This window comes from Bidens hawaiensis, unplaced genomic scaffold (assembly GCF_021521415.1).
Source record: "Bidens hawaiensis isolate Kalapana, Puna unplaced genomic scaffold, B.hawaiensis_p1.1 tig00042480_1, whole genome shotgun sequence".
NCBI classification, from domain to species: Eukaryota; Viridiplantae; Streptophyta; class Magnoliopsida; order Asterales; family Asteraceae; genus Bidens; species Bidens hawaiensis.
In genome coordinates, this window is record NW_027497534.1 from 71,703 (window position 1) to 85,961 (window position 14,259).

Genomic DNA, 14,259 nt, shown 5'->3' on the forward strand with positions numbered 1-14,259 from the left:
GTGTCACACTAGGGAAGTTGTCCAAAAGCGATGAGCTAACAATGTCTAATTGGCTAATGAACAATTCATGAGAATCCCAACAAGTGATTAGAAGAGCGCCAAACACCTCCCGATTATCGGTGGTGGTGTTGCTTCCTTGACTTAAAGATCCAAAATTTGTTGAGAATAATTCAAACTCTAGTGAACAATGAAGATGCTACCGTTGGTGTTGTTATGGATGAGTCAAGAATAATGCGAGTTTAATGCAAGTTATTAGCTGCACGTTTCTGTTTCCTGTTTAGTAGGATAGTGTGGTTCTTTTTGATTTAGTCATTTGTTTACGTTATGTTTACGTTGTACGTTGTTGCCTATTTAAGGCTGTTTTATTATTCAATAAACTCATCCAGTTATTTGGCAAAACCTAATTGTTATCATTTTGCTATCAATCTGATCCAACAGTTTGGTATCACAGCAGGTTCCGTACAATCATGTTCGTGTTCTTGTGAAGTCTTTCAAACGTCAAGTTTTGTTTTGTGTGTTACGCTTCTGCTCTTATTTGCCATGACATCCAATATCGGTGGAATTCCCTCTACTCCTCTTCCAGTCTTTTAAGGAGAGGGGTATGAGTTCTGGAAGATTTGAATGAAAACAATCTTGATCTCATAGGATCTATGGGATTATGTGGGCACGGGGTATAACGAAGCAGATGGAGATCGTGTTCAATTACGAGACAATAAGAAGAAAGATGCAAGAGCCCTATCCTAATTCAATCCGCTGTGCGTGATGAAATTTTCTCTCGAATTGCAGGAGCGATCACGTCCAAGCAAGCTTGGATACTCATGCAAAATGAGTACCAAGGTGACTCGAAGGTTCAGACGGTTAAACTACAAGGACTCCGGAGGGAGTTTGAAATGATTCAAATGAAGGACGGAGAACCAGTGGCTGATTTCTTGTCAAAAGTTATGAAGATCGTGAATCAGAAACGAGCGTATGGAGAGGTGGTAACGGATCAGATTGTAGTTGAAAAGGTGCTAAGAAGTTTGCCAGCAAGGTGGGATCATGTAGTAGCTGTAATAGAAGAGTCTAAAGATTTGAGTAGGCTCTCTTATGATCAATTAATGGGATATTTGCAATCTCATGAAGCTAGAGTTAACCGAGGTGGTCAAGCCCAAGTTGAAGAACAAGTGCTTCAAGCAAGAAAGAAAGACAATGCCGGTCTGTTTGCACGTGGTAGAGGTCGTGCACCGTCTAGAATCCGTGGTCGAGGACGAGGTAGAGGCTTTGGACGAGGTAGAAGCAGTGTGCAATGTTACAATTGTAATAGAATGGGACACATGAGCAGAGATTTCTGGAACGAGCCTCAAGTAGGAGCTGTTGTTGAAGGTGAGGTTGATGAAGAGGAGGGTCAAGCACATATGGCCCTCACATGTGATGAAAGTGAAAGTGAAAGTGAAAGAGATGAAGTATTCATGGCTGCTACTGATGTGGTTAGTAATACTACCAAACACATTTGGTTCCTAGACAGTGGGTGCTCTAACCACATGATAGGGCAACGCGCCTTATTTAAAGATATTGATTTCTCTACTATAGTAAATGTGCGGATGGGAAATGGCAAAAAGATCTAGGTAGAGGGCAAGGGAATGGCTACACTGGAGGTCGCACCCGGCAATTACAAAGTACTATGTAATGTCCAATATGCTCCTGAACTTGGTTATAATCTACTAAGTGTTGGACAGCTTATGACGGCTGGTCACAAGTTGTTATTTGATGAAGGTGTGTGCACTATAACCAACAAATGCACTCATGAAGTTGTGTGCACCGTTCCCATGTCCAGTAATAACACATTTTCTCTAAATGTGGCACACAATAAACTTGGACTTTCGGATATTGATGATGAGACTTTCATATGGCATTTGCGGTATGGTCATCTAAATGGAAGAAGCCTCCAAAGTCTTAGCACTAAAGGGTATGTTTATGGGTTGCCAAAGGTTAAACAATGGAATGTGTGTGAAGGATGTGTTCAAGGAAAGCAGGCAAGAGAATCGTTTCCCAAACATGGTTCAAGAACTAGAGAAGTTTTGGATCTGATCCATGCTGATATATGTGGATATATGCCTATTCAATCTTTGGGAGGTAATAGTTACTTCTTATTGTTCACTGATGATCTGAGTCGAATGATATGGGTATATTTTCTGCAAGAAAAATCCGAGGCATTTAATAAGTTTAAGTTGTTTAAAGCAAGGGTTGAGACTGAAACAGGCTTAAAAATTAAAGCATTAAGAACATATCGTGGTGGAGAATTCATATCAAATGAGTTTATGAAGTATTGTGAAGATGAAGGAATTAGGAGAGACTTGACGGCACCCTATACCCCACAACAAAATGGGGTCTCTGAAAGAAATAATCGAACTATTGTCGAAATGGCAACCAGCATGTCAGAGGAAAAGAATTTAAGTAAGATATTTTGGGGAGAAGTGGTGGCTACAGCTGTGTACATCAGAAACTTATCTCCAACAAGGGTCGTTAATGAACGAACTCCTTATGAGGTATGGTACAAACATAAGCCTTCTGTTTATCATCTCAAGGTTTTTGGGTGTGTGGCTTATGGGTTAAAACCAAAACAACAACGCAAGAAATTTAACTCTAAGGCTAGGAAGTGTGTGTTTATTGGGTATGCACCAAATTCCAAAGCCTATAGGTTGTATGACCCTGCAACGAAGAGCGTTGTGATTAGCAGGGATGTAAAGTTTGATGAGCAGGCCAAATGGAACTCTATTGGGGAAGGAAGGCATGAACTACCAAAAGAGTTCATCAGCAAAGTTGGGAGTACTAGTAGCAGCAGCCCAAGTGCAGATAATGATGATCCAAATAATTATGTTAAACCTCAAAGTTCAACTGAAGAAGCTCCAATGACACCATGTCTTGCCAGAGAAGATCAAATTTATGTGAAACACCAGAAAGCAAAACACCAAAGGTAAGATCTTTAGCTGATGTATATGAATGTACAAGTCCTATGAAAGACTTCGAGGCATGTCAACTTGCCCTTTCTTCCATGGAACCGTGTTCGTTTAATGATGCAGTGGCTCACAAGGAATGGGTGGAGGCTATGGAGGCTGAATTGTTAGCCTTAGAAAAGCATAATACATGGTCATTAACTGAGTTACCTAGTGGCAAACGTCCTATTGGACTAAAGTGGGTCTGAAGTTTGCAGCTAATGGTGAAATACAAAAACACAAAGCTCGTTTGGTGGTTAAGGGATATGCACAAGAGTACGGTTTAGATTATGAAGAAACTTTTTCACCCATTGCTCGGTTTGAAACTATTCGAGTAATAATTTCCTTGGCTGCCCAACAAGGTTGGGAAATATTCCAGTTTGATGTGAAATCTGCCTTCTTGAATGGGCTTCTGCAAGAAGAAGTATATATTGTGCAGCCACCGGGTTTTGAAGTTGAAGGGCAAGAACATAAGGTATACAAACTGCACAAGGCTTTATATGGGCTCAAGCAAGCCCCGAGGGCTTGGTATGAACGCATTGATACATATCTTCAACAGCATGCATACACTCGAATCAAGAGTGAACCAACTGTTTATATTAAAAAGGTTAGTGTCACTGATCTAATCATAGTATGCTTGTATGTTGATGATATAATCTATACTAGTTCATCCAAGGAACTATTATGTGAATTCAAAGCCAAGATGATTGGGGAATTTGAGATGACTGATCTCGGGATGCTAACATACTTCCTTGATTTGGAAGTGACACAAGGTAAGGATGGTGTGTTTGTGTCACAACAAAAATATGCAAAAGATTTGCTAAAGAAGCTTGGAATGAGCGAGTGTACTGCTGCACTCACTCCTATGAATTGTGGTGAAAAGTTGCAAGTTGGTGATGTAAGAAAACAGGTTGATGAAAGGATGTTCATAAGTTTGGTTGGTGGGCTTTTGTATTTAACACGACCTGAACTTGTCTTTTCGGTTGGAATGATATCAAGGTACATGCACAAACCAGCCCCATGTCACTATGGTGCAGCAAGGAGAGTGTTAAGGTATGTTGCAGGTACAATTGGTTATGGTTTGTGGTATGAACAAGGGATGAAAGTACATTTAGAAGGTTATACAGATAGTGATTGGGCAAGCTCCATTGATGATAGGAAGAGTATCTCAGCATATGTGTTCTCAGTTGGGGCTGGAGCAGTTTCATGGAGGTCAAGAAAGCAGACTATTGTTGCACTTTCATCTACTGAGGCTGAGTTTGTAGCAGCAAATGGGGCAGCGTGTCAAGCAGTGTGGCTCGGTTATGCACAAGAAGAAGCAACCACAATTTATTGTGACAATTTATCAACTATTTATTTGTCAAAAAACGCAGCCTTGCATAAGAGAAGTAAGCATATTGATATCAAATATCACTACATCAGAAGTCTAGTTGACACAAGACAGGTTGAACTCAAAGCGTGTGATACTGAAGAACAGTTTGCAGATATGTTAACAATGGCGATTGCAGCTGAACAGTTCTACTATTTACGAGAGAGGTTGGGAGTTAAGAAGTTTGAATTAAGGGAGGATGTTGAGAATAATTCAAACTAGTGAACAATCAGGCCCGACCCATAGGGTGGGCAGAGAGGGCAACAGCCCAAGGCCCAACATTTTTTAGGGCCCATAATAAATTTTTCATTTTTATTATATAATATATAAGCAAACCAATCCATGACAATAGATTTAAGTTGGTGCGACTGGTAAGGCCCTCTTTCTTCAAATTGGGTGATCAGGTTCGAATCTTCCATGCTGTAGTTTTTTGATTTTATTTCTTGCTCAACAAGAAGCACTTTTATCTAATAGTTTTGTTTTTTTCTTTCTGCTTATTTTTCTTTTGTTGATGTTCCAACGAATGCACAGGCCACTAAAATTAGGGTCCAATCTTATTTGATTTTATTCTTGCTGGTTTATTTAATATGCTCATGTCTTATGTTTCTTTATTTATTATATTTAAAGACCAATAACTTTTGATTTAAAATAAAAAATGTTAAAAAAGACTCATGAATTGTTTAAGAGCGTTCCTAGCCTATTTCATATATTTTTCCCAATAATTTAGCTAAAAAACGTCATTCCACAAATTTATCTATCGTTTTTCAAAAATCTTCCACATTTTATTCCTTATTCATATCCATAAATTCTTTTTTTATTATTTTTTCTCTTCTATCTTGTTATATAGTATATGGTGATTGGAAGATAGTTGATATATTATATGGTATGGATAAAAAATGAGACCATATATTTAGGTTTTTTACTTTAGTTGTCATATAACTCATCCATATAATAGGGAATGAATTGGAGAGGTGATTTTGATGGGTTTTCTCAAAATTTACCCTAAATTATATAGGTTTGACAACTTTATATAAGGGGCTGGGATTGCTCTAAGTATACAAATTTGACCATTGTTGCAATAACTTCAGTTTGTTAATTGTTATCGTAATTAATAACTGTCATTGTAATATTGAATTTTTATATATAAGTTATTAATGTTATTTTATTTTTTTTTAATTTTAGGGCCCATTTTTTCATTTTCCCCGAGCCCTCGAATTTTTTAGAATTCTCGGGGACAGCCCTGTGAACAATGAAGATGCTACCATTGGTGTTGTTATGGATGAGTCAAGAATAACGCAAGTTTAATGCAAGTTATTAGATGCACGTTTCTGTTTCCTGTTTAGTAGGATAGTTTGGTTCTTTTTGATTTAGTTATTTGTTTACGTTATGTTTACGTTGTACGTTGTTGCCTATTTAAGGCTGTTTTATTATTCAATAAACTCATCCAGTTATTTGGCAAAACCTAATTGTTATCATTCTGCTATCAATCTGATCCAACAAAATTGGTAGTAACAGCGGCCGGAAGAAGATTGAGTTGTGGTAGTATCCGGATGGTAAAAACAGAATGTATCACCGACTTTGATGCCCTCATCAGAAACAGTAAAAAACTCATCAGACCCTGCACAAAGATATGCAAAGGTTGCCTATGGTAACTTTCGAACTATGATAAGTTGACTTCTAAGGTATAAATGAGATATATGTAATCGCTAAAAGAGAATGACGATATTATAAAACAAGAAAAAAACACTCTTATCCAAACCAAAATCCATGGAATGCAAGAGACGTCATACATCCGACATTTTCTTGATAATGAAGCATTTTCTTTTTTCTTTTTCTTTTTACCCGAATGGCTGTAAGTTATAAGTTGGTGAAAATAAGCAATCCCAAACACCCCCTTAAATGGGAAAGGGTGATAACGGATAAACAAAATGGAGGTCTCGGTATCACTTCATTACGTGACATAAATCTTAGTCTCCTTGCTAAGTGGTGATGGAAGTTCAAAACCCATCAGGAAAATTTGTGGAGACAAGTTGTCACTGGTATACAATTCAATGTATCCGATTCCAAGTATATCGATTAACGGGCGCATGTAATAATATTGGGAAAATTGGCGAGTTGTATGTTAACAGAAATGTGCCACTGACTGAAGTTATAAAAGGATTGGTGATGACATTCTAATTTGGTTAGATACTTAGGTCGTGGATACGCCACTCGATCGAGGTTTCCCGTTTTGTTCAAGCCAGAAAGGTATAAAGGGTGTACGATACTGGAAAAAACGTTTAGGGGGGTTCCTATTTTGAAATCCAAGAATTTTGGGAGTGTTTCCGGGATTGATTATCGGGTCGGGCAAGGATGAATGAAGATAGAACTTGGAAAATGATGGGTCTTCATTACTAAATCATGCAGATCGGCGCCGGAGCTGAGCAACCAGTATGAATAGGTTTTTGTGTTGGATTGGTGCAACTGGGTACCACTCATGGTAAACTCTTATTTAGTTGGAAATAGAAATGGGTAAAATACAAACTTCGGCTCTAAAAAAGTGCGCTGCTCTAGAAACAATCAATATATGCCCATTATATATGTGAAGATGTACTCGGATTGGTGGATCATATCCTAATATCTTGCTGCGTGTGATCGGTGGATCATATCCTAATATCTTGCAAATTGGTAATTTGGCAAATTATAGGTACTTGTGTGTCGCATTCCGCCAGTATATAGAGGGCTAGAGATCTCCTAAACTAACACAATAATGCAAGAGCCAAGCCAAGAATGAAGAAAGTTATACAGTCCAATATCCTCTTGGTGCTTATGGAAGGCAAGAAACGAAACTCTTCAACAAGACATAGGTCTCGGTGAACACGATAAAGAAAGGCCTCAAACATTTATCGTTCCTATGGATAAAGAACCAAGGGAAAATAAATATATCCTGGCCCGTTTAATATTACTTACTACTCTCATTTAATTTTATAATAATATATGTCTGGCCATTAAAAAAAACCACACACACAATAATTAACATATGGTATATTGCAATCGAACTACCAGTTTTATCAACGACAAACTTTGAAATTCTTGGATGTTTATATACCAAAACCAAAATTGGTATGTTAATAATAACAACTATAACCAAATCAAGAAAATCTTTTAAGAATGCACCAGTTACCAATTTCCTTTCTCCCCAAATCCCAACACAAAAACCGCATTAATTCCTTTTTCATGGTGTATAAGACATGACTAAATAGGCAGCACCACGCGGATGTACGCAACACCGCACTTGAGATTCCTTAGCATACGGGTTAATACACGACGTCCTATCACGTTGTTTTAACAAAATGTCCCACCAAGTGTCACACCGGGGAAGTTATCTGAAAACAATGAGCTGTCAGTGTTTGGTTGGCTAAATAAGCGCTCACCAGAAGCGAATATAAGACCACCGAACACTTCCTGCTTATCACAACCAGTGGTGTTGCTATTGAAAGATCTCATGTGGCTGAAAATAACAGAGGCCGAAGATAGAGCAGAGGTAGAATCCGGGTGATAAAAGCGAAATGTATCACCGGTTTTGATGCGATCTTCAGAAACACAAAAATACTTCTCGTAACTCCTGCATTAAGATGATAAAACCAAAAACGACAGCAAATATGAAAACAGGTTTAACAATTCACCATAAATGTATTTTAATGCAAAAAAACCTCCTAGGTCAGTTTATTGAAAAAAATATATAACTGAAATAATATACTTTGTAATCGTATTTATATATAGTAAACAAAAACAATCATACCATAAGCATTCATCATCAACTTTGTGAGATTATCATCTATCTGTTACAGATAGCATTTTATAACATTTTTCTATTACTTGACAGTTAACAGTTCTATATGGTCATGTTAAGTTGTCGACTAAGAAAAGGTTGATGTACAGGCCAGTTATAAATGATTATATATGTAATCGTCAAAGAAAAATATGATTTTATAGAACAATAGAAAGAAATAGTAGCTTACCCACAAACTTTATAGAATGCAAAAGACGACATGCATCCGACCTTGTCTTGACCAATGGAATTATTACTTGCCCCAATGTAGAGATCACAATTCTGAATTCGGTCTACTAGCTGTCAGTATTTATGAGAAGTTAAAAAGTAAATTAAAAGTCGAAAGCTTTGCAAAAAGGAGAATGCAAATTGGAAGAATATGTAAGCATACTACTAGATAACATGAAGTTGGTTGAGCATTAACCAAAGAGAAAAATTAACATACCTCTTCATAAACATGATTCAAAATAGTTTGACCATTAAGATTCTCAAGCGACTCTTCTCTTCTTGCAGCGATACAACTTGAAGCGTCTTTCTCAATAACAGATGTCGCCTTGTATGTAGGGCCTACAGGTGACAACCCGCTTGATAATACATCATAAAATCGAGTTTTTCCTATACCTGCTCAAGAGAATAATAAGAAATTTTCATATGATAAAACATAAATGTATATATTGACACGTGTAGATTTCGATGTTACCTAGAGGTTTATTCCTGTCCGCAGCAAATACCAACGCAACAGCAGCAGGAAAAGGAATAGCATCATCATCATAATCATCATTGGTATATCGAAACAGAGAGTAATCCTCACCAACAATGGCGGTTTCCGGTGGCATGGCATAATCTACAACAATGAAGAAAAAATACATGAAATTAATTATATAAGTTAGCATAACAAAGTGAAGTGTTTCAGAAGTAACGCTAACCCAGTGTTTCCATAATATCTTTCGTGCGTGCCCCGTAACCCTGTAAACAATATCAGCAAGCATTAAAAGGCAACAAGAATTTGATCTTGTTAAAAAACCAATAAACGTTGATGCCATTAATATATGCATAAATAACATGAAAGACTTACAGAAAACACAATTATGGCAGCAGGGGATTGAGACCCTGAAACAGAAGTTGAGAACTCCCTAATGTCTGATACAAATTCATCGGTCATGACCGTTTCCCCTGTTTCCGTTTCTAGATCCTAATACATGAATTCACAAACTTATAAAGTTTAAAAAAAAAAGACCGCTAAACGCATACATAAAAAAAATTAAAGATTTGTTACCTCATATTGAATTGAAAGTGGTATTGTTGTGACTTTCATCCCCGGTATAAATCCAACAATCAACATGACTACACCAGGATCATAAATACTCTTGCAGTTAACCTGCAGATTATTCGATTCATTACACCAAAGAATAATAATAAGTGGATGGAAATATAGATTGAAAAAACCTCTGCGATTTCATTAGAAAATGCATCTCTTGCGATTACTCCCTCAGGAGAATTAATAACGATAGGAACTTCGGAGCCTAGTACTTCAGCAATCTGCAAATAATTCATAAAATCAGTAAACTTGGATGTCAAATTGATGTTTGATATGGATTACTGTACACAATCAATTATTAAGTTTCAATAACATACGCGGTTGTGAGCCTCTTCCATAACTTCCACGTCGTCGTCGTCCAAACAGTATGAACCACCAACCGAAGCAATGAGGACGAATAGGCTCAGATAGTACTTTATCCAACACTTCTTCAACAGCAATCTGATCAGTATACAAATGAAAAACGACCGATCGAATAAATAATCATTTGTAAAATTAGGGTTTGACCTGGAGGGAAGGATTAACGCAAACGGCGGAGATGAGCTTGGGACGAGAAAGAACGTGTTCGCAAACGGCATTCCAAGAGCGGATAACGCAAGCGGCGTAGGCGAAAGCGATCGCCAGAAGTCTACTCATGAAGAAGGTCATCGTTGATGACATCAATAGGTGCAGCCGCCATTCCGCCAGCCCTGATGAAATGAAATGAAATGAAATGTTTGCGACGCACATTACGGTATTTAAACTGAGAATCGACACGTTCACACACTCAAGAAGGCCACGTGTCTGTTGGCATGCAACTTCACTACAACCTTCTTACTATCGCTTAAATTCTCATCAACCGTCTGATTACGCTTACGCAAAGCAAATGAAGTTGCCGTACTTCATTGTCGAAAACATCTATTAAAGATTGTGGTTGCGATGGGTAATACAAAGCGCTAGGTTTAATAAACAATTTACTGATGTAAATGGAAGATGTTTATTTGTTTGGACTATTAATTAACTATTCGAGTTGCTAGATAGCGTATCTTCTTTCAAATTATCAAGTTGAATCAGAAAGTTCTGCTACTCACCTAAAGGTTCGGTTTAGTTATCTCGATTTGCTCCCCTTGTTTTTTCAATTTGAGACGCCAATCCACCGCCACCCACAGTTTCCAATACAAACCCGGTAAAGAGATAAGAGACGCGAAGACTCCCAAGTAGGGAGAGATAACAAAGACGCAGCCGCCACATAGACGGCTGGTAACGTCGGCCAAATCCGATTAAAACACGATTTTAATTTTCTCTCTTTTGAGGATATTCCCAAGTCAGACAATTATATATATTAAAAACCAAAAAGTCAACCATTCGTAATTTTCACTATTCATCAAATGTACAATGTAATTTGCTTAAGGTACAAGCTTCTTATGCATCATTTGTTTGCTACGTGGACATTATGTTTGTTATGTGAGTCCCCTTTGTTGACTAACATATCACATATGTATTCTCGCTGGCGTTTTCTTTTCTTCCTTACCGTCATCGACTTTATCTCCTCGGTTCATAATCTACACCACCACCAACCGCCCAAATGATATGGCACCAACCAATCACGTCGATGGCAGTCCTATTCGAAAACGCAACGTCTCTTCTCTGTGTATGAAGAATCCTAAATCAATCCAACCCTACACCCTCCAATCTGTAAAATCGATAGCCCAAGAAGACGACGATATCGTCGTGGCCAAACTTGTTGCTCAACGACTCTGAAACGTTTTCGTTCTAACTTCCAGTGAGTTTTCTTTGCTCAATTGTTTGTGTTCTAATTCGTTGATTTCTTTGTCTATCGATGTCACCCAAACACAAAATCATCACAGCATTAATGCAGGTACATCGTACATGGGAGTGAAGATCTTAATAGAAATGCTCAGCAAATCGAAAGATAAAGTCGAGCAACGTGAGTGATATTGGTGATGATTTTGTTTGATAAGAATCTTAGGTAGAAATTAATATTCTTTGGAAGCAACATATGGATTACTTAATTTTACATGCTATTATTGAGAAGCTCTAGGCTGCCAAAAAAGGGTTGCAAAATCATGCTTTTGGAGTTTTGGGTTCGGTTTCGAGGTGAAATCATGTCGATTCGATGTGTTTGACCGCGGCGTAGAAGCTATTACGGGTTAACATGGCGAAATCAAATTTTAATAACTGGGAGGCATATTTAGTTATTTTGTTGTTTACTATCAGATAACCAAAAGTGTACGTGCTTAGGATTTTTTGGATTAAAGCGATTGTAATTGTGTAATTATTTTATTCAATTCTAATCGCATTCTCGAACTATAAAACTAACTGTATATCCATTACCATGTATCACACAACCACACCTATGCGCCGCAACTCGTGGGTATAGAACCTTGTTTCATATTAAGTTTGGAAACATAACACCTATAATCCTTAATATATCGTTGCAATGAAACTAGTATTCTATGATTTAGATAATTTTCCCCCAAACACCCTTATACTTAGAGGTGCACAAATCGGCTTTTTCTAACACCCGGTTCCGGGTATGATATCGGGTTCGGGTATTAAAAAATCGGGTATTGATCATACCCGGGTAGGGGTTTCACTTTTTGGTGGTATTTTTTGGACACTTTTAAGGTACTATTCGGGTATAGGGCGGGTATTTGAAAAACCCAGGTTCAAGTATGCAAAAAACCCCGGTTTTCGGCTATAAATTAGGTACATGTTCTGATTTCAGTATTGAAAGTCATACTCTATAGGTAGGGTGGATCTGGGTCAGGACCAGCTGGCGGGTAGTGTCGGTTGAGCTGACGGCCAAGGCACACAATTTATGGGGGCCAAACATTTTTATATATGCATTTAAAAATATAAAACTTATAAAATATGATTTGATTTTTACCATCTTTTAATTATTAGGCCCAAAATTATTTTTATACATAATCCATTTAATCAACTTTAAATGATTGAGCCCAAACTAAATAAAACTAAAAGCTAAAAAATAAAATGAAAACCCAACGTAAAATAAAAAAAATAGCGATCTATTGAAATTCCTCCTTGATTCCTTTCTTTTTTGCAAATGCTAAACAAAACCTGAACAACGACCAACCCAACCGAGCACCACTGTTGGTTTGTCGTTGACCACCAGCCTCCTTCGCGGTTGACCAAACCGAGCCACCAAGGACCAAGCTATATTTTTTTCCCAATGTTAAAGGCGGCGAAACATGCCGAGGTGTAACGATTGTCCATAAGCACATGACACTAATTAAAGTGACAGTATTTAATAAACTCATTTCATTTCACAACATCAAAAATGTCACATAACAATTATCCATAAAATAACCATAAACAAGATATCACAAAATATGGCAAATTGATATTGTTCATTTTTACTAATATCCTAAGGTCTTTGATGTCGTTTTCTTCACAATCATAAATCAACCAAGATGCAAACCTGCAACATTTCATAAAATAAAGTTTGTTAGGAATGGCAACGGGGCGGGTTTGGGGCGGGTTTTGCTTAACCCGAACCCGAACCCGAAACCAAAAACCATCCCCGTACCCGCCCCATTACCCGTCGGGTTTAATTCGGGGATTCCCCGTTTGGTTTTTTGTACCCCCCCGACCCGCCCCGTCCCCGAACCCGAAAACCCGAAACCGATCCGACCCGACCCGAAATTGACTATTCTGGGTAATTCATAAATCATAATTTCATATCAACTGAGTTAAATCAGATACTTATAAACGAATTCCTTCTCAGATCTCAACAACTTAAACCCTAAATCCATTAAAACACTCCAAAGTCCAAACTGAATCGGTAAACTTAATTAAGATGAGGAAGCATGAATAAACCCTAACCTTGGAGTAGAAGAGGAGAAGTAATTATGCGATGACGACGAAGGAGCGGCGGATGACGAAGGAGATGCAGTGAATGACGGATGACGAAGGAGATGCAGTGAATCCAACCTTCTCCTTGAAGTCCTTAAGCAATGATACCCATTTCATTGTATTATTATTATTATTAACCTCTCATCCAACCACCGCCGTAAAATCAGATCCGTCAACTGATTTTCAATAGGAAGTCAGCTGCTGATCAGACGGAGTCAACGAGTTAGGGTTTCGATTTGAACAAAGAAGAAGAAGAAGAATGCTGGTGGAGGTTTTTAATATATATATATATATATATATATATATATATATATATATATATATATATATATATATATTATTTATATTTATATTTATATATTATATCGGGGCGGGTCGGGGCGGGGGTACCCGAACCCGAACCCGAACCCGAACCCGAAACAATCCCCGAAACAATCTCCGAAACCCGACCCGAAACCGAAAAAACAAAACCCGACCCGACCCGAAATAAGCCGGTTTTCGGGTTTCCCCGTCGGATTCGGGGATTTTTGCCATCCCTAAAGTTTGTCAACACAAAGGTCGGTAAGCAATTCATAAGTTTGATCATATTAGTATATAATAAAGATAGCCACAAAACTTGCATATGAAACGATAAATAAAAGTGGTAATTTGGATAAATAGATATCGCTAAACACATTAGCGACACCTAGCTATAAGGGGATGCCAAATAGTCTAGGATTTTATAGTTATCGTTAATTGCATTACGTTAACGACACCTTGCTGTAAGGGGATGCCAAATAGTCTAGGATTTTATAGTTCCACCAACCAAAAGCGATAAACACATAGGCATATAAGCATAGAACACCAAATCGAGCAATTATTTAGATAAAGTATACAACTACGTTTGTGGTTTAAGATTCAAATATAAAGCATT

General features: G+C 37.7%; 1 protein-coding gene and 1 pseudogene across 2 annotated transcripts; one reads left to right on the forward strand and one right to left on the reverse strand.

Moving 5' to 3' along the window:
* The first annotated feature begins 818 nt into the window (after positions 1–818).
* LOC143593664 (uncharacterized) lies at positions 819–1,604 on the forward strand. Its single transcript, XM_077073227.1, has one exon. It carries the CDS (start codon positions 819–821, stop codon positions 1,602–1,604), a length of 786 nt encoding a protein of 261 aa, XP_076929342.1.
* A 5,910-nt stretch (positions 1,605–7,514) lies between these two features.
* LOC143593665 (F-box/LRR-repeat protein At5g63520-like) lies at positions 7,515–10,149 on the reverse strand (annotated as a pseudogene). The gene is made up of 10 exons (XR_013146152.1): positions 9,978–10,149; positions 9,788–9,911; positions 9,599–9,691; positions 9,429–9,530; positions 9,228–9,344; positions 9,079–9,118; positions 8,853–8,996; positions 8,598–8,773; positions 8,343–8,452; positions 7,515–7,945 (listed from the first exon to the last, which is right to left on the reverse strand). The product of XR_013146152.1 is annotated as an F-box/LRR-repeat protein At5g63520-like (transcript).
* Positions 10,150–14,259: the final 4,110 nt, after the last annotated feature.